Raw genomic sequence first — 27153 nt, 5'->3', positions numbered from 1 at the left:
TATGACGGTTTTCTGATTCTTTTTATGGGTATAGATTTCCTTGAAATTTTGACAGTAGGTAGAAAACAGCGCAAACATCAAAATATGTCAATCAAAAAAGCCTATGCCAATATGTGTTATTTATCTTGGGGTGGTTACCACCCCATTTCAGAGGTGGAAAAAGTTTGACAAAAAAAAAACGAAGTCACTAGAATAGTGAATTTCAACACAAAAATGTTCTTTAAAGTTTTTTCGAAATGTCGATATTTTTGGAGTTTTTCGAAACTAAAAGTTTACAAATTACACGACAAAAAGAATGTTTTTAAACGGTTTTTAGCGAATAGCTCAAAAAATTTAGATTGTATTAGGAAACTCTTTGGATATAAAATGAAGATTGTAAAACAAAAAGATCAGTTTTTTTATTCCTGTAAACATAATATTAACAAAGTTATGGCTGTTCGAAAGTAAACTTTTAATCATCGAATACAAAAATTCAAACATATGATGTTAAATAACCAGAAAATGGTTTTTCATTGAAAACTTATAAACTTATACTATATATATTATATATCCTATTATATAAACAAATATTAAATTCTAGAAGTTTAATTGCTTTTAACGGTTTAGTTTTAAAATTTTTAAAAAATTTTGAGTTTCAAATGAAGACACTATACAACAACTAAAAAAGATACAGAACAAATGCTTTTTGGCTGAAAGGTTTAATTTTCTTTTATTTCTTTAGACTAAAAATTAAACGAGATGCAAACGATTAAACGTGTATGACCTCATGAAAAATAATTATGAACTAATATTCAATGAAGAGGTGCCACTCCCAACATGGAATGAATATTTCAAAAACTGTCTAAATATACATTAATAGGAAGAACATAGATAGGATATAAAACCTAGAGAATGGACCAGTGGTAGAATATCTAAAAATAGACAAACTCATGGCAAGCTATTAACGAATTAAAAAACGCAAAAGTATGGAGGGAAGACTTTACAAAGAAAAATACACAAACTAATAATACTTATACAGAATAAAAATGACAATAAAAAAATACCAACATAATGACATGAAAGTGTTGTAACCGTCGGATGATAAAATTGAAATTTTATTATTAAATTAAAAAAAAAACAAAGCACATATTGCCTACAGCTTTACAAAAGTTTAATATGATAACGTGCTTATGGCTTCTGATGTTGTCTTCAAGCAGTTGGACATGATTCTAATAGTTGTTTGTGACTTTAACTGCTGGTTGGATGGATGGTAGAATGCAGCTACTGCGGTTTCTAGCTACAGATACTGGTTGAAATTCTACTTTAGGGATATGTTGAGTTTTAGCGGAGGTCCCTAACAAGCAAGTGGGACAGGAAAGATATAAATGAAGCCAAGAAACCCAGACAAGATTTAACGATATAATTGAATTTTCAATCGAAGCATACCGTTTTATAGATAAACGACAACTTACCTTTCTTTAAAATTTAAGTGAAAATACAAAATATTTTGTCGACTGAAGTAGCCATACAATTTGTATGTTTTATAGCACAGAACATAATGAGATCTAATAAGAAAATTAGAATGTTAAGTGAAAATTAATATTAGAATTTAGATTAGAACATAATATTTAGTAAATAGAATATTATTTTAAAAAAGATAAAGTTATTATCTAAATAAAATCAAAAGAAATTGAAATAAAATAATTATTTAAAGAAGAATAACAAACATGTGACGTTATAGCGTTACACACTCCTACCATCTATCAGAAAAATTTCAAATACAACCGAAAGATTTTAAAAAAAAAAAACAAGAACACAATGTTCTACCCGGGAAAAGGGTATATTATGCAGTACTGAATCAAAAATAAATACTTTAATATTATTATTTATTAATTAAAAAACTTATCTCGAATATATCTCGTCAGACTAGAAGTGCTTAAACATTATTTAAAAAGAAAACAGATTTAAATATACTTTAAGCAAGTAAAAAAAAACAACACAAAGTCCATGTAATAATCAAACTCAAAGTAAGTATATATGTAAAGGGCAAAAAACTAAAATCAGGTAAATATAAAAAAAGTCTTTGATCATACTTTATACCCAAGCCGTGTGCAGCTCTACATTCTCTGTTTTACCATATCCTACGTTGGAATCAAAATATTCCATTTAAATTGTAATTTTTGGTGATTTTTTATAATCTTTGATCTTCAAGTTTACTGTGAATTATCATAATTTGTAGCTTTATAATTTCAAGCCTATTATTTCAATTAATTAAAAATTGAATTATTCTGACATCTGACGGTCTCATATTTTTGACATTAGCTTTTTATAAAACTATTTTTGATTGACAATAAAAAAACTCGATTTAAATGTTGCCGATCGTAATTACCAGTGTTATAAACACGTTGGTGGTTGACAACATAATGTCCCGTATGTGGCCAACTCATTTCACCAACGCTTAATAGCTATATAAATACCTAATCTATTTATTTTTTTAATTGCAGTGTTAGTTTTCTGGGTAACAAAAAGACTTCTCACGTTCCAAGTGGAAAGGTTTTTTTACCATTGCTCTGGATATTTTTGGCACCCTATGTACATTTAAGAGGTACCGGTTACTGAGGACCATGTTATTTTTATCTTTAATCCTGCTAAAGGTTTACATAAGGATAAATAATGACTTAGTTTCTCGCCTTTTCTATCGCATGTTTCACACCTGGTTAAATCAATATAATTGACTGTCACCTGTGGTTATCTGAAATTAAATCTTTAAATAAGCCTACTATTTCAAACATATTATCCAATAGCTTCAATTAAGTACTAACATAGCTGCTGCTCTATTTTATACTCTCAGTTTATTCACATGAGCTTATTTTGCATAAATCGTATCTGCGCACCTAATATATATCAATAGAACGCTTCCTGTCAGCCATGAGAAAGGGTCGTGTGAGCGTTGAAGATTTTCTCGCTTGTCTGTCTACTAATATCTGTTTATCCGTATTGCTTTGTAAATTGGAGGTTTTAATATTAAAAAAGAAATAACTTAAAATGTTTAAGGTACGGATCTGTACAAGAATATTAATAAACCAGTGGAAAATTAGGAAATGAGTCTATTTAAAACGCTTAATATATCACAAAACTGCATCACCATTGTTTGCTATTTGGACTTTTTGCAGTATGTTTTACACCCTTTATTTCTGGATCTATTTAATGCTAATATCTAAATAAAATTATTTCTTGAGGCTACTTTAACTTTAACTTTTTTAACAAGAAATCTTTTATTATTATTCAATTTAAATTGCCAATGTTCAGAGTCGTGCAAATTGGCAGTTTTCTTAACTTAGATAAGCGTAAACCTAGTTTAGGGCCAGTACATACATTTCAATACCGTTTTCATTTCCAGGCAATGTGTTCGTGATTGCAGCTATTCTTCTAGAAAGGAACTTACAGAACGTCGCAAATTATCTGATAGTTTCGCTCGCCGTAGCCGACTTAATGGTAGCGTGCTTGGTTATGCCCTTAGGAGCTGTTTATGTGGTAAGTGAAGTTTGACTTCCTTAACTTACTTTTTTTTTAAAGGTCGTATGTACATCTAGATATAGATACCCACACACATATATATATATATATATATATATATATATATATATATATATATATATATATATATATATATATATATATATATATATATATATATATATATATTATATATTATGCATGTTTTTACAATTTATTAGATCTTATTCGTACTTCAGCTTACCTTTACAAAATAAATATATTTGAATACGATATAACAGGCTCTTTTACTATTTAACAAAAAACGTGGCTTCAAAGTATTATTCATAGTTCCCCTTGAGGGAAGAGTAGACAATAGGACAATAAATTTACAAAAAAAACTTATGTAATTATGAAGCAAGTGTTATATATTTTTAAAATAAATGAAGTATTACAATTTTAGAATATTGTATAACAAATATACCGTCCACGATAATCAGAATAATTAAAAATCAAGCCCCCATCAAATCATACCCCAAAATTATTATTAAAAAATTTATTAAACTAATATTCAAATCAAAGACGTCTTATTTTATTCTTTCGTTTACTTTTTTACTAGTGACTTAAAAATTTTATATTTACTTTAATTTTTAATTAAGAAAAACAAACAATTAAAAGCAAATAACTCTAATCTAAATCGATAGTCTCTGTTAACTAAATGACAAAACGAACCTTTTGTCTTTAATACGGCTGACTCTACCTTATTCTCCTTCGATTATGTCCTGTCTAGCTCGCTTGTACTTTCCAGTTTCTTTAAATACGTCTGCTTTCTCCTTTGTCTATCTTATTCGATAAAACAATTCTACAACTGCATAAATATTTGTCCAACTCCTCACTTAAACTCCTAGCTATAGTAACAACAACTATTCAGACACAAGGATATCTCAACTGATCGACTTGGTCAAATATAAACTATACAACTGTTTTGTCACTTACAATATGTCATCTATTTCTTTAAATTTTTTGGCTACCACAGTTAAAACTCTTTCCTCAAACACAAAACACAACTTTTCACAAAATTTATTTTTTTAAAACTGTGCTAATTAGCACCTTCGTATCAGAAAAACTGTAGTGTCGTGTCAGGGTCTTCAAATCACAATACGTATTTCTTCTTCTGGCATAGTTCACATCGATCCTTCAAATCTGTCTCTATATTTTCTAAACTAATCAGAATGCACAAATATCCCTCTCATTCCAGCTGTTTTATACCAATTAATTTGAATCTTGACACAAAATAACCCACTGCTACCAAACAATATCAATGAACACTTCTTAATCAAAGGTCTTAAAAATTTATTTATTTTCTAAAAATAAAGATAAGTAAATATATGCCTAAATAAATTCACTAATCCTATGGCGTTATATATATTCTAATCGTTCGTGGCACGCCTTACAAGAAAAAGGCATCTTAACATTCTGTTCAAATCTTTTGCTAAAAAAATTCTTATCTGCATAAATAATCGAACAACCGCTATTGTCATTTTTCCCGTGAATGTTCCTTTTGTCTTTAGGCAATTACGATTCACTTATTCAATTACGTAATTTAAGGGTCATCTGACCTCATTATGTGACTAGTTTTAATTATGTATAGACATTTTTCACTCATGATAATCTGTTAAAATCGAAAACCTTTTAAAACTTTTTTCTTATAGCATCTTAAAATAATTACTAATTTAATGGGAATAAGTCACAATTGAAGTTTAATATTGATAATACAATTTTATACCATTTTACAAAAATAAGTTTTTGCTTCGTTGCAAGCTTTTTTTAAACTGTGTAATACAACGAACCACTGGAAATTTTCCTTTTAAATTTTAAACTTTAAGGGTTAAAAAAAAAATTTTCAGTCATCTTTAAAAAGAACGCTGCCCTATAAAAGTGCGACCAATTATTTCCTAAAAATGTTGATACGGTGATTTGTCTTAGGATAAACTTTATCCCATTGTGGGAATAAATAATCTTTCATTTTATTCCTTTAACTTAAAAAACTGGTTTTTCGTCTTCAATAGTATCTAATAGATACTTTTATTTGAAGAAAGTGTGAGTTTCTCTAACGATTGCTTTTTTGTGGTTAAAACATGGAAATTTTAGCAATCAAAATATTGTTATAGTTGATGTTTTACAATAGACTTTACAATATTATAGGCTTTATTAGTTTTTATACACCAAAGGTGTTATTAACCCATTAGCATCTGAATTGTTTTTTTGTTAAATATTTGTATAAAATCTCTTTTATTTTAAAGTTATAGGTATATTTATATAAACATTGTAAAAATTTATTTTATTTTTTGAAAGGTGTTTCTTATCCTGTATTCATATGATCACGCTAGGCGTATATGAGGTACAAAACAACTCTTTCTGATAAAAATTTATTTTTGATTATCCAAATTTGAAAGTGTAATGTTGAGTCCAACATTACACTTTCCACATTGTGTTCAAACACTTTTTTTTGCAGTCCAATCCACAACACCGTCTTCTGTTACCAGGCTCAACCAAATGGTTTCTTCCATCAAGTCTTATCTCTGCAAACTTTGCTATCTAGTTCATATTTGATCTATACGGACGACCAGCGCTTCTGGAAGTAACACCATCTTTCTGCAAAATAACCTAAACGATGCTTCTTCTAAAATCCAGTTGAAACATATCACAACCAGATGTTCTTTTTAACACCCAGGCGTTATGAATGGATGCATCCAAAAACCATGTAAATATTGGCCACCACCACTTTGTTGTTATTCCATAACATGACATATTTTGGTCTTGTTTATCTGTGCCGCCCATATGCTTGTTGTAGTAAGTAAATAGTGATGGAAGCATGACCGAATTTTTTTTTCTGTTCTCAAGAATAACTCTGGACATATTTAATTGGTTGAACACCATAAGCACTAGATGCGGTGGTCGCAACTAAATTGTTCATCCATTTTATGATAATTATTTCATTTTTTCGATCTAATTGAAAAGCATCCTCACCGTGTTTTTCATTTTTCATTAGTTTATTGCTTTTTGTGCAACCGGTGTTTGGAATCCTATTTTCACGGACAGTTCCCGTTCCGTGGTTCATTTAACAACACCATGCAGTAAATATATTATTGAAATAAATATGCATAGGTAAACTTTTAAATTGATTTGGAGCATCAAGCTCTAAGTGTCAAGAACTTTGAAGTGGCAAGCATTTGTACCAAGGGTGCAGCACACTTTCCAAATTTATTTTCGTTGTCATTAATGCTATGAGGGTTTTTACCTTGATCTAAATCTAATAGGTTTATTTCGATTGCACTTCTTGCAACCGTCCTTACCAAATTATTCTATCATTGAATCATCAAAACTAATATGGTGTTCGGCTCATACAGTTCTACAAATTTATTTTGTAATATATTTGCGAATGGTTTTAGTTTCCACATTTTATCCACCATCGATGGAAAATTTTTATCAACAATGTGTAAATATCGTGAAATTACCATAAAACGATTCCTTCTCATAGGGGTGTAAACAAATTCATTGCGCAGATCCTTTTGTAAGTTCCAATAGTTTCTCTTTGACGGTACTGTATTGTAACCAGACAAAACTAGTATGACTAAGAAAGCTTGAATTTCTTTAGGGATTACATTGAAATGTGAACAATTTTTTGAAGCGGCATATTTATTACTTTCTTCACAAAAAAGTCGCAAAACGTTATCATCTATAATCAAGCGAAATATATCATATGAACTTAAATCTTTGTCTTTTGTATAAGAAGGAGAAGAAAAATCGAACAAGGGTGGAACTATATAACCTGCTATCCATTCAATCTCTAGATAAGCTTTCTTGGCAGATTTTTTAAATGGCAAAATTCTCTATGGTTTCAGCTACTTCATAAACAGAGTCATTTATTTGCTGTTCATCTCCCACATATTCTAACTAATCCTGACTCTCATTATATAAATTCATCACAACCTCTGTACCCGCACGTAATTGTCTACCAGTTAGGTTATCAACTGGTCCTCCTTCCTTATCACCAGAGTCCTCGTCAGTTAGTACATTTGGATCTGGAGGCTCTATAAATATTTTATTTAAATATTGATCGTCGTCGTTTTCAATCATAACTAATACTTCTTCCAAAGTAATACCACTAGAACAATAAAAATACTTTTATTACCACTAAAACAATAAAAATAGGTTGATAATATAAGATTGCATGACAAAAGAAATAGTACCCACTGCCTTCATTCACGCCTAGCGTGTTAATGTGATCACATCCCTAATAAATGTGTAATTATAAAATACTAAAGTATCATTTTCCAAACTGCTAACCAGCAAATTCACCACTACAAATACTGCTTCTGAAAACAATTTATTGCATCTCACACTGTTTATTATTTTAAACTAATACGTAAGCAGTGCATTGGCCGAGGTTAAAATTATCACAGTATTGCTAAAAAAATAATCAAATTTTGAGTCTTGTGTGATTAAGCCCAAAGAGCAATATAATACATCCAGAGGGCCTCTGGCCCGAGAGATGGATGTTGCTCGATGGGTAATCATATGGTAATACTTATAGTACATACAAGATTTTATTTTTCACTTCACACAATATAAAAACTAAAATTGAGACGTTTTTACTTGTTTGAAGTAGTCTATAACAGTTGTTGAAATTTTGTTGTTTGTTGATTATTTCATGTAGTTTTCAGTTGAATTATTATTCAGTTATGGATTTATGTCATTTATGTATATTTAGTTATTAAAAAAGTTGTAATTTCAATATTTATAAAGATTATTAAGGTTAAAAATGTTAGTTCTATAATATTTATTCATTTCAAAATTGTTTAAAATAAAAAAAAAACTTAGTTCTACAATTTGGTTATTACTTTTTTTTGTACAACAAGGCGTTATAGGGCATAAGGGCAGCTTATTATGCCTTGGAATACATTAAGTGTGTTTATCGCAATTGTATTCAAGACGAAATAAACAAATAAGATTCAAGTGAAAAATAAAGAAATTTTTAGTTTGTTGCTACTAATTTACTAAATATGAATAATATATTTTTAAAGTCATATGTTTAAATAAATATGAAGCAAATTTTGCTCGTGAGAATCGGGAACTTAAATCAAATAGTTCGAGGATAGCATCATACGGTTTAAAGTTTTTTCTCGAAATATATTTGGTTTTTAGATTATATTTGTAATTTATTACGTCGTCGGACTGGCTTTCTACAGTGGTGTTAAAAAGTCGTGCATCACCTTACCAAATACCATTTTTTAACTATTTACTATCTACATTAAACAAGCACATAATATTATAAAATGGAAACACAGCAAAAATTTTGATTAGTAAAAAAAAATGTAGTTCGGAAAATTTTTTATTCAATATTACATTATTGTACATCACATTGAAGTAATTTAAACTAATTTTAATACTTAATTGGCCAGCCCTTGTTTTTAATAACTAGTTCACATCTTTTGGGCACGGAATTTATTAATTTTTGCAGTTCCTTCATGGAAATACAGTGATGCTAAGCATGGATTAAAGATTCGATTAATTTCGTTTTATTTGTGGGTTTGCTTTTGGAAATGATGTTTGATATCCTTTGCCACAAATTCTCGATGGGATTGAGGTCCGATGATTACGCTGGCCAGTACATCCTATCAATTTAATCAGTCTCCATCCAAGCTTTAACCAATTTTGCCCTATGTCAAGAAGCATTATTATCCTGAAAAATAAATTTTTCTTTACCAAACAGGTCTTTTCCACTATGCAGCATCTTATTCTGTAATACTTTAATGTATTTTATACCATTCATTATCCCAGAGACAACGTGTAAACGACCAACTCCTCGAACGGACATGCAACCCCATATCATAACGGAGGTTGGATGTTTAATTGTGGGAAGAACACATTTTGGAGAAAATTCTTCACCAAGAAATCTTCTGATGTAGGCATTTCCAGCATGACTATTAATATTGAAAGTGGATTCATCACTAAACAGTACACTCTGCCACTGCTCCGCTGTCCAGATTCGATGTTCCTTGGCCCATTTCAAACGGTGCAATCTTTGCTTTTCTGAAAGCAGTGGTTTTTACTGTGCCTTACATCCGCTAAGTCCAAAACTAAGCAGGCTGTTTCTTACAGTGGAAGTGCACACGCTTACAACTGTTGATTCAGACCACAGCTTCGTTAATTTAGTGAAATTAAGGCTTCTGTCTGCCAGACTTGTTCTTAACGCAGCGTCATCCCGAACGGAAGTTTTCTTTGGTCGGCCACTACGCGGTCTGTCGTCGATTTTTTCTTATTTAGCTTACTTCTTAATGACCCTAATTACTGTAGATTGATTACAGTTTACTGCGGATGCTATTTCGCGACTAGATTTGTGGTGGTGGATTTTATGGTGAAAAATAATTTCAAAACGCTTTTCGTTCGATAATTTAGTTTGTTTGGTCTGGGATGACATTTTGACATTTTTATCAAAAATCAAAGAGCAAATAAATTTGTTAGGGTAACTACAGTGTTTATATAGTCAAAATATGTGGCAAATTTGCCATTAAGATGCAATTTAATAGTACTTTAATGACTTAATAATCACCTCATAATTTTCTCGAATTATGGGAAATCACTTCAATCAGCTTATTTTAATATTTTTTGTTGAATTTTGAGCTAGTAATTAAAAAAACATTAGTAAGTATACCGATAACAAGCACAAACTTAAAATGAATCAGCAAAAAACTTGTGTTAAACCTCAAAAACTATAAGGGGCTTAGGTTATGCAGGACTTTTTAACACCACTGTATATCTTGCCCTCTACGGCATCCATAATTACGGTTTGTTAGCATCCAATAAATACTAATAAAAAAACCAATTTGCATTACGCACTAAACATTTATAAGAAATAATAAAACCATTTTTATTATCCGACCGAGAAATAACTCTCGAATACGTCTGTTTTACTTGATTACCATTTTAGATCTGGATCGTCTGATATTATCTAATCTATTAATTTTTTTTTAAAGTACCATTTCTATAATTATCTCTTATAATTTTGCACTGTTTCCAAAATAATACTAATGATTAATTTAGTTAAAAACTATTGTAACAAAACTAACGTAGTTTATCTTACCTCAACCGCAATTTAAACTAACGTTTCACTAATGAAATTGGCCCGTAACGTCTCTGTCCATAATTGACCAGCATTAGCTGTAGCAATGAAAATTAAGAAAACTTGCTGAACGCTCGGAAAAACTAACACGGAGGCAAAAATAATTAAAGGGGTTCTCCATCCGTTTGTATGGTTTTGCTGGGTAAATTTTAAATTAAGTTTCTTACAAAAGAGAGGTATTTTAATACACGAAGTTATTTTAATATACATACTCCATATACCTACTTGCTTATGGAAAAAATATAAGCTTATCTTATATTATTTCAGACATATTTTAAATAATGTAAAAACGCGAAAGTAAATTTTAAAATTTGTAGAACAATAAGTGAATATTTTATTTAAACATCAATCTTCATGTCTAGATTTTTTCTAAGGTATGTTTTTTGTATTTTTAAAATACATACTATTTTTTAAATTGAATAAAGTAATTGTATTATTTATTTATAATTTTTATTTAAAACAAAATACAATTACAAAATATAATAAAATATTTCAATAAATTATTATGGTTGATCCTAACGTCACCTGCGAACGTATCAACAAAGTTGCGCTGTATAATTTGTCTGCATTGTTGACAAACATAGGTTGTTTACTTCTGACAGATCCATCAAGGTCAGGCTAAATATTAAATTAATAAAAAAATATAAATAAATATCATTTGATAGTAAATTTAATTATTATATAAACTATATAAGATATTTTGAGATTATTTAAAAATATAATTTGCGTATAGTGAAAGGAACTTTAACAACTAACGTTAAAAAAATAATACAACTCCAATATAAATAGTAGTGACATTTTCGTGTCGTGACGGATCATATGAATGTGCAGGTCTTGTTATGTCGATCGGGAACATTGAGCATCTATTGGTAGATTTAGAGCTTATATGCCTATTTAATTTGAAATTTTGTATGTTACAGAGAGAATTAAGTATATGTTGTTTCTATATTAATGGTAACATACAATAGTAATAATTATTATTTTTTTCTTGGTTAACTAAACCTTTTTGTAAGTACAGATATTTACCTTTTTTTCACATACAATTCTGTCAAGTACATAACCTATAAACTATAGAACTAACTAGTATAGCTCTAACTAATACCTTTTGTAAACTATCTAAAAGACAATCCTCTATATATATGGTGTGGCGCGACAAGTTTTGATTAATGACGGATACAGTTAGGTTAAAAATTTAAAAATTCTAAGGTGTAAGTTTTGGATGACGCTAATTTAAAATATAATATTGTCCTGAATGTGGCACTACCGTTTCTACTAGAAGTATAAATAGAACCTGATATTTTTTATTTTATTTTCTAATACTATATTCAATTTTAGACACAATTTGTGCACAATATCATATACCAAAAATAACCAATAAACAACAAGCGCTTGCTTGTTAATCCATTGTATCCAACTCATTGATATTTCATACAGGGTGTTTTAAACTTAGCCGCTAACATACACAATTTAAATCGTTTATAAGTTGCTTACCTTAAATATAACACCCTGTATCTTGCAGCATTTTCCGTTGTATTTTTTTAAGCCAATGTGTTTAGTATCAATGTTTCCTTTGCCTAAATCTAACACATTTTAAGATGTTTCATTGTATAAGTTAAAACATAACACCATTTAATTATTTCAATAGTAGTAAAGGATAGGGTACCATGGCTGTCAAAGATTGGATTGAACAAAGAACGTTATTTTTTTATATTTTATGTATAATTCTGACAGTTTTCTTCACCAGTTTGTATATCATAGTAAATAATAGCCAATTTAAGGATTCCTTAAAAGCTGCCGTCAGTTTGGCGGATTTAAAACAAAAATTAGTAAAAATAAACCATTAGGGGAGAATCACATAAACGAAATTATTGGTTTGGGTTATTTTACAGCCTCTCCAAATGCCTCCCTTAGCGATTGTGAGATCTTACTTTGTCAACGGGAACAATTCATTGAGTTTAATAAAAACAAACAAATAAAAACCATTTTTATACGAGTTGATGCAACACTTACAATGATGCGATCTTCCTCACAAGGCATAGAATGGTGTTGGCGGCTAAGTTCAAAATACTCTGCATGAAATATCAATAAGTTGGTTACATTGGGTTAACGGGCAAGTGCTTGTTGTTTTTTGGCTACAATTTCACGTTACTTACCTCGTAATTAATGGAGATTGTTATTCAATATAGACTAGGATTTTTTAAAAAATTTTACAAAAATCAAAATATCTCAAAAATACTTCATTTTTTTGTATAAGACATTGTGCACAAAGTTTATCTAATATTTGATGTAGAATTCGAAAATGATATAAAAATATTACGTTCTAGTTAAAATAACAATGTTGACGTCTACTTCCAATATAATCGGAAGTGCCACAATCAGATACACAAGTGTCATGTCAAATTTTAGATTTTTAACATGTATCCATGTATCCATGATAAAATTGTAATAGAACTTGGAGTACGACAGGGCTGTATTTTGTCTCCATTGTTGTTCAACATTTATTCTGAATGGGTATTTAAGGAAGCTTTAGACGGTTGTGCGAAAGGAATACTAATAAACGGTGAATGGTTGAATAACATTAGATATGCAGATGACACTATAGTTTTTGCCGATAATCTGAATGACTTACAGATATTAACAAATCGCATAACAGAAGTCAGCAACAGATACGAACTAGCTCTTAACATAAAGAAAACCAAATTTATGACAATTAGTAAAAAACCAATACTAAACGCTCATCTTACAATCAACCAACAGAATATCGAAAGAGTCGAGCAATATACATATCTGGGCACCAATTTAAATAGCCAATGGGACCACTCAACAGAAATTAAACAGCGAATAATAAAAGCAAAAGCAGCATTCGTTAGAATGAGAACCATTTTCAACAGTCGAGACATATCATTAAAAACAAAATGCCGTCTATCGGCATTTTGTCTACCGGCAAAATCGGCTCGAAGCTTTCGAAATGTGGTGTTATAGGCGCATCTTACGTATATCCTGGGTTGACAGAGTTACTAATGTGGAGGTTCTGCGTAGAATGAGGAATGAATGTGAAATTCTTATGACCGTCAAAACTAAAAAGTTGGAATATCTAGGACATGTAATGAGAAATCAAGAACGTTACGGCCTTCTCCAGCTGATTCTCCAAGGGAAAGTAAATGGTAAGAGAGGACCGGGAAGAAGACGCATTTCCTGGCTTCAAAATTTACGAAAGTGGTATAACACGACTACCACTGAACTGTTCCGCGCTGCAATAAATAAAGTAAAGATAGCCGTGATGATCGCCAACATCCGGAACGGATAGGCACTTTAAGAAGAAGAACATGTATCCAACATTACTTTTAATCAAAACTTGTCGCGCCACACCTGTATAAATCTTACTAGTGGATACGGATAGCGACATAGTTACAAATTAAATTGAATACGTTTTTATAAAATTTATACAAGCAGTAGAAGCGCACACAGCTTTTCCGATCACAAAACCCTTATTTGGCTACATTTCGACGACAATTATTAAAGAAGGTACAAAAATATCACATCATTCATAAAAGTTATAAATAAATGACAATATTAAAAATCTAACACAGAAAAGCTGAAGTCGAAAACAACGATAAAGCAAATAAAACAAAACATCAGTAATGATCTATAAAGGCGACAAAGTATAATGTACATTAAGAAATAAGAACGTAGAACATCAATGGCAGATTTTTAAAATAGCGGTTATGAAGCTAAGTAAAAACGTGCGTTTAATAAGAATATAAATAAAAAAACCAGCTGAAGATAGAGAAAGAGACCTTAATATAGAAATAGATATTATATACCAAATTACATAACTAATATACTAAACAAGGATAAACATTAGGATATGTTGGTGGGATTATTTTATAAAATATACACAATAAAAATAATATTTTCGAGAAATTTTAAGATCGACATTTGTATGCCTAAAAAGGTGGACGAATTCAATAGAATGCAAAGACTAGCGGACAATTATTAGTGTTACGTCAGGTACGCTAAACACTCTTAAACACTACCACACTATGACTACACTACACTACTTAAAAATTACAGGCACCAGAATATATTACAAATTCAAATTAGATATTAGTTATGTGCAATTTAACTTTACCGAATAGTTTGTGCAGAAAACAAATTAATATTAGTTCACTTTGTGTTTATTCAAAAATGCACAGATATTATTCAAGCGTTTCATGACTGCTTTATTCTTCTTCTTCCTATGCCGTCCCCATTAACGGAGGTTGGCGACCACATTTTTAAAAGCTTCTCTGTCTTTTGCAACGTGGAATAATTCGTCTACAGTCATGTTTGTCCAGTCTCGAATATTTCGCAGCCATGACTTCCTCTTTCTACCTATTCCCTTTTTGCCATCGACTCTACCCTGCATGATGACCTGCAGAAGACTATATTTATTATTTCTTAGTATGTGTCCAAGGTATGCAGTTTTGCGTACTTTTATCGTTCTCAACAATTTTTTGTCTCGACCCATCCTTCTCAGCACTTCCTGATTGGTGACCCTGGCAGTCCATGGAATTCTTAACATTCTCCGGTATATCCAAAGTTCAAAGGCTTCAATCTTTTTAACTATTTGCGCTTTTAGTGTCCATGTTTCTACCCCGTACAATAGTTGCGACCAGACGTAACATTCAACAAACCTCAGTCTCAACGCAGTATTCAGATTTTTGTCACAGAACAATTGTTTGAATTTTAAGAAGGCTGCCCTTGCCATTTCTATTCGTACCCGGATCTCTTGGTCTGGATCTAATTCTGTGTTGATGTAAGCTCCCAGATATTTATATTTTGTCACTCTCTCTATTTGCTGTCCACCAAGAGTTAGTTGTTCATTATTTATTGGACTCCTTGATACTATCATAAATTTGGTCTTATCTGTGTTGATGTCAAGTCCCATTTGAATGCATTCACTATTTATTGCATCTAGTAAAGTTTGTAGTTCTTCTATACTCTCAGCCATAATTACCGTGTCATCTGCAAATCTCATGGTGTTTATGATTTCTCCACCAATTCTTATTCCCTCTTTTCTTTCCCATAAGGCTTTTCTGAATATGACCTGTGAGTACACGTTGAAAAGCGTCGGAGACAAGACGCATCCTTGCCTAACCCCTCTCGCAATCGGTATGTTATTTGTTTCTATATCGTTCACCTTTACTACTGCTTTCTGGTTCCAGTATATAGCCTTAATAAACTCAATGTCTTTTTTGTCTAAATTGATGTTTTTTAATTCATCTATTAACTTCATATGCTGCACTCGGTCAAAGGCCTTCCTAAAGTCTATGAAGCATACATATGCACTCTTGTTATATTCCCGACATTTCTGCAAGAGTACCGTCAACGCAAATAATGCTTCTCTTGTACCCATGCCTCCTCTGAAGCCAAACTGAGTTTCATCTATCTGCTCCTCACATTTCTTATAAATTCGGTTTTGAACAATTTTCAAGAGAATCTTTAAAGGGTGGCACATTAGGCTTATCAATTTATAGTCATTACATGATTTGGGATTGTTGTTTTTTGGTAGAGGTAAAAATATCGATTTAAGCCATTCTTCCGGGATGTTGCCCTCAACATATATGTGGTTGAGAATTCGGGTGAGTTTCTTTATATTACCGTCATCTAAGGCTTTTTACAGTTCAACTGGAATTTGATCAGGACCCGGTGCTCTTCTTTGTTTTGCATTATGTAGGGCATTCTTTACTTCTGAGGGTAAAATTTGTAGGTATTGTTTTTCTTCACCTATATCTTGTTCATTTTCTCTCTCGTCATGGAACAGATGGATTATATATTGTTCCCATACTTCCTTTATTTTGCTCTCTTCAGTAAGTATTTCTCCATTATTATCTCTTGTTATGAGTGTTCTTCTTTGTCTGGTGTTGCCTGTAAGTTCTTTCATTTTTTTATGTAAGTTTGAGGTGTCATGTTTGTTGCTAAGTTCTTCCAATTCCTGGCATTCTTTGTTCATCCATTCCTCCTTAGCCTTTCTGATTTCATATTTGATTTTATTCTTGATGGTTTTATATTTATTTTCATCTTTATTTTTGCATTTTCTTTTTTCATTTATTAGCTCAACTATTTCCGGTGTCATCCAGTCTTTTTTAGTGGTTATCTCTTCTTCGCCTAGGACCTCCTTTCCCGCTTTTAGTATGGCTTTTTTCATATCTGCCCATTCAACGCTTCCTTCAGTTAATTTATTTATCTCTGCGTTTAGTTGCTGTTGGCAGTTGTCGTCTTTTAGGTTTTTGATGTTAATTTTGGTGGTTTTAACTTTTTTCTCCGGTTTCCTGAGTTTAATGTTGACGTTTGCTAGTAATAGATTATGATCCGTATCTGCATCTGCGCTTGGATAGGTTTTTACACTTTGTACTCCATTACGAAACCTTTTGTTAATCGTTATAAAATCTATTTGGTTTCTGATTATATTGTTGGTGTTATCTTTTGGAGAAGTCCACGTGTATAATCTTCGTAAGGGTAGGTCGTAGTATGTATTTGTTATGACTAATTCTTTCTCCTGGCAGTACTGGACTAGTCTGTCTCCTCTTTCGTTTCTTTTACCTAACCCAAAATTTCCTACTATATTTCCAGTTTTTCCTCGACCGACTTTAGCATTAAAGTCGCCCATAATTATTTTTACCTCCTGCTTCTTTATGTTTTTTGTTAACAGTTCTAAGTCCGCGTAGAATATTTCGACTTCAGCATCATTGCTATCAGATGTTGGAGCATACACTTGGATTAGATTTATGTTTAGAGGTTTGGCTTTCAGCTGAAGTAGCATCATACGTTTGTTAAAGGGAATGAAATTTGTCACAAACTCTTTTAAGTTATTGTTGATAATAATACCAACACCATGGCTGTGTTCTCCAGTGCTTTTGCCTGAGTAAAAAATAGTATTATTATCCTTGGTGTAGTTTCCAGACTTTGGCCATCGGACTTCTGAAAGGCCCAATACTTGTATGTCTAATCTCTTCATTTCTAGCATGACTGTTGGTAATTTTCCTGCTTCATAAAGTGTTCTTATATTCCACGTTGCTATGCGTTTTAAATCGCTTACACTAAATTTGTTTCTCCACCCGGGGATTGTTCGCACCCCTGTCCCATTAAAGGGACGCCGGGCACTCGGGGCCACTGTTTGATTTACGTCCATTAGTGGTTGTTCTTGAGAATCCTTAGGGATCTTTAATGCAGTGGTTTCTCCTTGCCTTCTGCATCCTTATGCCGTTGATCTTGGTTCATCCGCCTTTGAGATCGATTTCTTAATCTCAGGACAAAAGAGTGCCCTTCCACTTACCAACTCATCCGCCCGAAGCCGTTGGTCAGTAAGTGGGGGTTTGCTTATACCGGCAAACATTCGGTGATTTCGCAGTGTCACAACCGGTTAAATCATAATTACCGGCTGTGATTATTCAGTATCAGACCGGTAAAGAGATTTTCTCTACCGCTCCGATCCTGTAATGACATAGCAGCTGCCCTATGCCATGCTCTCAGTTGATCCGCGGGTGTTTATTTGGCAGAGCCTTATTCACACCTGCCCCACATATCTGTAGGACGTTCCCTATCAGCCATTGGGACGCGCCGTGTTGAGGTTGAGAACTACCCCCCTCCGAGTGTGTTTTCCAAGAAGTACTGAAGAGTCCCTACTCAATTCAGAACTCCTCCTTCTTGGAAACTACACCGGCACGGCTTTATTAACTACATCAAATTCTTTAATGTGGTTAAAAATTGTAAACTAATTCAAACTCATATAAAAAAAACCTATATTATAATCAGCGAGCAGCAGTAAAAGTTTACCGCGAAGAAGCTAAAATTATGAGAGAAGCAAACAAGGATTTATATTCTCACCTCTATTATTTAACGCTTACTTTAAGGCAGTCATACTGGAGGCTCTTGAAATACAAAAATCAGAAATAAAGTGAATATAACTTTTGTTACATAAAATATCTATTCAACACTGAGGTAAGTATAATCACTGATATTCCTTATCCAAGATTTCTTCTTTTTTTTTTTCAAGCCTTTTCTTTTCTCTACTCTTCCTTACGTGATGACGTGAAGAAAAGAGTATTTATCGTTTTGAAGTGTGTGACCCAGATACAATGTTTTTCTTATTTTAATTGTGTTTATAAGCTTTCTGCCAGATACAATTCGTCTTAACGCTTCTTCGTTCAAGACTTTTGCAGTCCAAGGAATTTTAAGAATACGTCTATATAGCCACATTTCGAATGCCTTCATTTTTTTACCGATTGGGCTTTAAGCTTCTACCCCATATAGCAGTTGCGACCATACATAGCATTCGACGAACCTCAATCTAATAACCTTACTTAATTTCTTATTTGTATACATTGACTTGTATTTTATAAAGCCATCTTAATCTAACTGTAAGTTTAAAATTGCTCCGAGGTATTTATACCTCTCTAACGATTTACATTATAATGTTAGATATATGATGTCAACAGGGGTCTTCGAGAACACCATGTATTTGGTTTTATCTATATTCATTGTTAGTCCCATCGTTATGCAATTTCTGATAACTAGTTCTATAAGAATTTGTAAATCGTCCATATTTTCTGCCATGATTGCGGTATCATCTGCAATCCTTACACCTTCAATTATTTTCCATAAGGCCTGCTGAAATATTAGTTAAAAATACATATTAAATAATTGTGGCGACAGCACACATTCTTGTCTGACTCCTATTTGAATTTCTTCTTTGTCTCACTATCTTCCACCCGTACGACCGCTGTTTGATTGTACTATAGATTTTTAATTAAAATAATATCCTTGCGTTCAGCATTCGAATTTGAATGTAAAACATATCATCATCAACCTGTATGCGTCCACTGCTGAACATAGGTCTTCCTCAGCTCTTTTCATCTGTCTCTGTCTTGTGCGGCTTACATCCAGTTATTGCTAACACGCTTCAGGTCGTCAGACCATCTAGTCGGTGGGCGTCCTCTGCTTCGTATTGGCTCTTGCCTTGGTCTCCACTTTAAAATACGTTTTGTTTATAGGTTGTCTGATAATCTGGCAACGTGTCCTGCCCAATTTAATTTTAACGACGCGATATTTTCGATGACGTCTGTTGTTTTTGTTCTATGACGTATTTCTTCGTTTGGGATTCGGTCTCTCAGAGAGACATCCAACATTTGGCGCTTCATAGCCATCTGAGTCACGTGAATCTTATTAACTACCTTTTTTGTGAGTGTTAATGTTTTCGCTCCATAAGTGAGAAATTGGTCAAAGATTTTCCTTTTGAGGCATATGGGTAGATCTCGTAAGAGCTCACATGCCTGATTATCTCTGCCCAACCGAATTTCATGTCCTATGTAGGTACTTATATGATGTAGTCTGCACAATATCCCTTCCATCAATATTTCGCAATAGTTTGAGTATCTCAAACAGCAATATTTTGATTTAGTACCAGATTAGTCATTATTTGCGTCCTATTTATATTAATCTTTAGTCCGACCTCCAAGGAAGCATGATATAATTTTTCAAACATTATTATTTCACCATCCATATGATCGGCTATAAGGACGATATCATCTGCAAATCTCAAATAACTGAGATTCTCTCCATTTATGTTAATACCATGCTCGTTCAGATGTGCCTTCTTACAAGTATGTTCTAAAAGCGTCGTGAATAGCTTTGGAGAGACTGTGTCTCCTTACCGTACTCCTCTCTGTCTACAGAAATTATTTTTTTCTTGTTCAGATAGTCTTACGCTAGCATGCTCGTTCAGATGTGCCTTCTTACAAGTATGTTCTAAAAGCGTCGTGAATAGCTTTGGAGAGACTGTGTCTCCTTACCGTACTCCTCTCTGTCTACAGAAATTATTTTTTTCTTGTTCAGATAGTCTTACGCTAGCTGTGGCATTTTGGTAGATATATTTGATTATGTTAGTGTAGCGATGGTCTATTAGGCATTTTGTCAATGCTTTTAACATTTTCTGATGGCTTATGGTATCGAATGCTTGCTCGTAGTCGACAAATATTAGTTCCAATAGTTTGTTATATTCTGCAGACTTTTCTATTAGGTTCTTTATCACTAGTAAGTGGTCGTTAGTGCTGCATCCCGATCTAAATCCAGCTTGTTTTCTAGGCTAATAGAAGTCTAATTTAGCGTCCAGTCTTTTTTTGATAATTTTTCTGAAAAGTTTATTTATGTGTGAAAGCAAACTGATAGAACAGTAGTTTTTTAAGTCTGTTATGTCTCCTTGCTTGTGTAATAAAGTAATGACTACATTATTTCATCGAGAAAGAGTTTTAACTTGGTAAATGCATTCGATGAAAAGCTTGGCCAAAGCCTGGATAATTTAATTTTCACCTAGTTTGATCGCTTCGATCACTACTCCGTCATCACCAGGTGATTTGTTATTTTTAATTTCTAAAAGTGCCGTTTTGATTTTGTATGGAGTTATTTCTGACATTAATTCTGATCCCTGGTTTGTGATTTTGGGCAGGGGCTGATCATGCCTTTCGTCGGTGCTCTCATACATTTCGCGATAAAAGGATTCGACAACCTTAAGGATTTTGGTTCTATCAGTAGTAACGTTTCCATCTTTGTTTTTTATTTTGTACATATTTTTGTTGCCTATGTTGTTCGTATTTTGCCTCAAAACTTTTAAACTTTTGTTTTTGTGATTTTTTTTAGTTATTTCTCTTGTATTGTTTTCTCGTACGTATTTTGGGATTGACCGGTAGATATCTTTATTTAATTTCTTTTTTGTTTGCTTAGCTTTTCTTTATGGGTCAGAACGGTCGGGCTGGACTTCCTTTTCGTTTCTTTTAGAGCCTTCATTATACGATGGTTTGCTTGATCTACATCTTCTGTGTCGTTCTGCAAGTCTTGTATATGTCTGGTTAGTGTATCTTCATACAGGTCGTTGTTTTTTGGGGGAATCCATTGCTTTTTTTCTTGTTTTTAGGATTATCTTTGTTCTTTTCAATTTTACATTTAATGGTATCTTAGCTCGGATTAATCTGTGATTGCTTCCTATTGAAAATTGTGTCCATTTATGCTGAGGCTTTTTATTGAAAAAACATATAACGTAAAACATATAACCTATAAAAATTTGAATTCAAAAACGAGGTAACAAAAAGTTACCTCGTTACTAAAAAAGTTACTAAGAAAACTTTAATTTATAATAAATATTATTTACATCATAATGGTTACACTAGACGACTAAGATTAATTTGCACTTATAACAAACCCATATATTGACATTTAGTGATTCCTGTTATAATATGTTATTGATTCTTAAAACCTTAACCAGTTAATTAATTATGTAGATCATCTCTCTTTTGCCATTTAGGCATATCTATGTTTCGTAAACCTTAAGAAGGCATCTTACCGGGTCAAATTGAAAGACGTTATCCACTTACTAAACGCAAGAGAGATACCTCTAGGAATAATCAAAACGATCAAAAACGTCTACCAAAACAACACAATAAAAGTAAAAGTAGAAGAACTAACCGAACCTATTGAAGCTGGCAATGAAATAAGACAAGGAGATTCCCTAAGTTCTTTATTGTTTATTCTGATTATGGATGAAATAATAAAAAAAAGTAAGAACTAAAAAAGGATACCAAATGGGATAAAAACAACTTAAAATGATCTGCTATGCAGACGACGCAATACTACTCTCTCAAAGTAAAGATGATTAACAACTTATGCTGCACCAATTTAATATAACCGCCAGGAATTTTAACATGTCAATTTCCCCAAAAGAGACAAAATGCATAGTTACAACAGCAAATTTACTAAGATGTAAATTGGAGCTGGAAGGTCAGATAATAGAACAAGTGATGGAATTTAAATATCTAGGCATCATATTATCTAGCTACCAAAAGCTCGAAACGGAAGTAGAAGATCAAGTGAATAGAGCAAACAGAGCCGCAGGCTGCCTGAATGAAGAAACAATGGAGAAATAAAAATATCGAAGGAAACGAAAGGCAGAATTTACAAAACAGTAATCAGACCAATAATGACATACGCGGCAGAAACAAGACCTGCTATAGAGAGGTCAAAAAGGATGTTAGAAACAGCAGAGATGAAAACACTTAGAAAAATTGATAGTAAGACACTATCAAACAGAGCTAGAATTACAGATATACGACGTAGAGACGCAAGGTGGAGAACATCAAGAACTCGGTAAGAAATAGAGGAGTAGAATGGAACGATCATATAAGCCGAATGACAATAAATAGAGTAGTAAAGACGGCAAGAGACATTTCCCCAATAGGAAGACGATCAGTAGGAAGACCACGAAAACGATGGAACTTACTGGACGCACATTGAAAAACAGACAGAGTCATGTCTATATAAAAAGAAGAAGAAGAAGATCTCTCTTTTTTTCTTTCGGTGTCATATTACGTCCCGATAATTTTTTAAAAAGTATATTTAAAGCAAAAACTGTCTTACGGGTGACAAGTGCCTTCTTCAATTCAACCTAGGTTTCATTTAGATTCGTTTCCTGTATATAGATGCCTTTTTGGTGTTTTTAGAATTTCCTAAATTTTTAAAATATATTACCACCAATAAATCGAAGTAATAAAATATTTACGACAAGCTGTAATTTCTATTAATTTTCCCAGGCTAGTTCAGTAAGCTGTATATACTACGCTTTGTACTATAAATACAAAAATTTCACAATAATTGATTTTCGTTTTATCCCTTCGCAAAGCTACGTCCTTGATCTTGTCTAAAGATATTCAGGATTTGTAAGTCTAAACAAAAACCCGAAGTGAACATTAGGACCCAAAAAAGCGCAATATAGGAAATCAGGTCGTCAGAATGTTAGAATGTGGCTAAATTGGAGGGTAAATGTATCCCATAAAACAAATGAAGGTTGAACCAACAATCTGAAAAATGTTCTTTAATTCAACACGCTGAGAAGAGTAGGCTGGTTAAATTGAACTAAAAAAAACTACACGAGTCTTTCGTCTAGCAGGAAATGGATAAAATGCCTCCCTTAATAAAGATCAAAGACTTTCTTGAAATCTCATTTTTTTGTTTTGTTTCCTTAGTCTTTGTTATTTAAGAAATCCAATATACTGCGTGCGACAATATTGACCATATTTCAGAAACACAAATTGATATATTGCAAACTTTGTTAGCTTTGTTAAAAATAGAATGCAAAGGATTTTCTCTGTTAAGGCAAAAAATTAATAAGCAAAATTATTGCAAAATTGTCGTTAGAAAATTTTATGTTAGAACTGGGGGGAGGATTTCTGTTTAATTTATTCACATTAATCTACGCTTTGCTTCTGGATGTCAAGAAGCAAATTTTAATAACAATAGAGAACTATATAGCATGGGTCCATGACTATCTCTTAGATATATATTCAGTAAATAAATTGCATCAAACCATAAAAAATGAGAGTTAAGAAGCATAATTATCCTGAATTATCAAATATAATAATTATTACATAAAATACCTTTGTAAAAAATTATAGACGACTTAGTAATTCATGAGGTTTCCTTGATATTTCAGCAGCTTGTAATAAAATTATCTGATTTTCGTTATTAATAAAGATTTAAATAAAGCATATATTACTAAACTTTTTTTAATTAAATTACCATGTAAGTCATAGTTATTATTATAAAAACGCATTACCAGTTTAAAATGTATATAGTTTGTCACAGTTTAACTACTGTCAGAAAGTTGGAAGCTGTAAGTTGTAAGCATAAAACTGTAGCTCACGTTGGCAGCCAATAATTGCGAAAAGCTTCATCTAACTGAGTATCTCAGGTGTGAGAGCCTCTTATCTTAAATGCAAATCTAAAATAATCATATTTATTATACAAAGATGAATTTCAATTTTAGTATTAAATAACAAAACAAAGCAAATCTTGAAGGAGGCCGTACAAAAATTTAGTAATAACACATGGCTTCAGACAGTTGGATCACTTATTGTACTTAGTTGGCGTAGTTATTGGCTTCTGGTGATGGCTTGGAAGTAGCCGTATCTGGATGTTTATTAAATGCATGTATATATTTTGAGGTAGCCGTTGAGTTTCGCATTACAGTTTTTATTTCATGATGCCATTTTAGACCCCGAGATTTTGGAGCTCTTGCCATTACAATGTAATTTGTAATTTGTATGTTTTGATTATATTAGGATCTATCGTTGTTCTTAGACATTAATAATTATTTACTTGTTTTATACTAAAATCGTTAATTGTTCATGATAAATTATTTACTAAAAATCATATATTTAGCTTTTTTAAGGTTGGTGCTCAATCTATAAAGAAAGCTAACTCCATTTGTTTTTTCTAAGTCTCTATTGCCAGCGATTAGTACTGTGTTGTCGGTATATCAAAAATTATTAACTAATCTTCCAATTACGCAAACTCCTAAATTAACTAAAGCTTCGTTGAAAGTATACTCAGGGTACAGAATTAATTTGTATTTCAGAAAATTTACCATGTACATTAATAGCTGCTCTTTGGTTCCAGTAAAGTCCAATTATTATTCTTCTATTGTTGCTATCAATAATCTTATTCTCAAATATTTTCGTTAAAAGCGTATCTGTTTGAAACTGGCAGCTCAGTACAAATTCAAATCTTTAAAAAGGGGTTAAGGGTTACCGTCAATTGCATAAACCATTGCCGCACAGATGTACTTGAAACCAAGAAGTGTTTTTTCTAATTAGGAGTTCTGCATGAATTTGTTTACAATCATATACTTTAATCAAAGATTTAGTAAAATTAAAAACTCTTAATACTAATAATAATAATAAAATAGAAAACACGAATTTTGTAAAAATTGCATCGTAGGCAGATTATTACCTGTATTTTGTTTTTGATCCATATTTTTTCACAAAGCAACTTTCCCTATTAATAGTAGTACTAATTTTCTTTGATTATATATTAATTTGTTATATTTATACTATTAAATTAATAAAATAGTTCATCTCATTAGGGGATAATCCTTTATTTATTATTAATTTGACCAATCTTCTTTGAGGAGTAATGGGAAGTTGTGACGAATTTGATACCGTCCACGTTATCAGGTAGCAGGTTAGTCCATGCGGTAAAATGAAATCATCGTTTTAATTTGTTGTTGCTAAACTTAAAAAATATTCTTATTGTCTGAGAGAAAAAACTATTATGTTAAATGTTCATGATACTCTTCTTCATTAACAACCTTTAACAAGGGTTATTAATGTAGTCACTATGTGGTTCGGTACGAGAGGTATTATTAAAAGAACCGATTACAGATTTTTAAGTGAAATAATGAAAGAAAAGCAGGAAACATTACTAAGTTTAAAAAATAGGTCACTACAAAAAATATGTCATTGGCGAAATGGCAAAACAAAAGGAATAACGGTATTACGCTTGCCACCGTGTCATTGTCAACAATATGAGTTAATATGCTCAAGTAAAACATGAAGTAGCCAGACAAAATACAACTTTAAATTAAAGTATGTCAAAAAAACCTTCAATAAATTCCATAAAAACTTAACAAAAAATAACTGGACCAATGTTGTAAACTATGTAAAAAAGAGAAAAAAGATTGTAGACTGTTAATATTCACATTGAAGAACTTTGTCAATCTACAATAATTTTAATAGCACCGAACAGCGAATCTGACACAGAAGAAGATAAAAAGCTGGAAATCCATAACTGATGTACTGAAGTAAATTAGTAAGTTTTTAATTCAAGCACATTGCTAAACGTTAGATATAAATACAATGTATCCTTTTTAACATTAATTTTGTTTAACATATATTTAAATCTGTCCCTTTTTGATTCTCCAACAATGACCCATTATTTTCATACCTGTTCTTTATTCATGTATCTTTATTATGTACATTGTATTATATTTTAAATATAAATTTACCTGAAGAAGATATATAAAAATACAAACATTCATAAATTAAACAAATAGGTATTGTTTTTTGTTACTTCTTCTAAAAGTTTAATTTTATCTTACTTATTTATATTGACAATTCAGACATAAATTATACATTTTAAAGTAGACAACTTTAAAATGATATTGCCAATATTCATAAGTTATGTTACTGGAACGACTTTATAGTAAGATAGTTCATTCGATTAATTATGATCTGGAACATTGAAATTAATATGCTCCATGTCTACGACATAGAACAGAAATGGGTCGAATACAGGAAGTATAACCAAAATAAATGAACATTTATTTTGGTTATACTATACTATATACAAAAGACAAAGAAGTTGGCTACTTCATCTATTTATTTGAAGACGTTTCGCTCTCTTATCAGAAAGCTTCATCAGTGCATCTAAAAAGAACAACTAGACATTAATTAATTAGGTTGTATAAACAATTAATTGAAACTAAACACATTTTACAGTTTACAATTTGATTCAAATATAGCACAGCAAAATACCATGTGTTTATTGAACATGTAATTTAAAAAAGTGTGTAAAAAACTTTTGTAAAAAATAAGTATTTGCCGAGAACTAATAAGATCACAAAATCA

General features: G+C 31.7%; 1 protein-coding gene across 2 annotated transcripts in view; it reads left to right on the top strand.

Moving 5' to 3' along the window:
• The window catches only part of LOC140441434 (5-hydroxytryptamine receptor-like), a 2088213-nt gene that overhangs the window by 1622007 nt on the left and 439053 nt on the right, over window positions 1–27153 (top strand). For both annotated transcript variants that reach the window (XM_072532163.1, XM_072532164.1), the window contains one exon: window positions 3380–3513. In XM_072532163.1, the coding sequence (XP_072388264.1) occupies window positions 3380–3513 (134 nt within the window). The remainder of the gene's footprint in view (window positions 1–3379; window positions 3514–27153) is intronic.

Source organism: Diabrotica undecimpunctata, chromosome 5 (assembly GCF_040954645.1).
Source record: "Diabrotica undecimpunctata isolate CICGRU chromosome 5, icDiaUnde3, whole genome shotgun sequence".
In the NCBI taxonomy this organism is placed as follows: Eukaryota; Metazoa; Arthropoda; class Insecta; order Coleoptera; family Chrysomelidae; genus Diabrotica; species Diabrotica undecimpunctata.
Note: the sequence above shows the minus strand (reverse complement) of the source record. Positions and strands in the feature narration are given on the sequence as shown.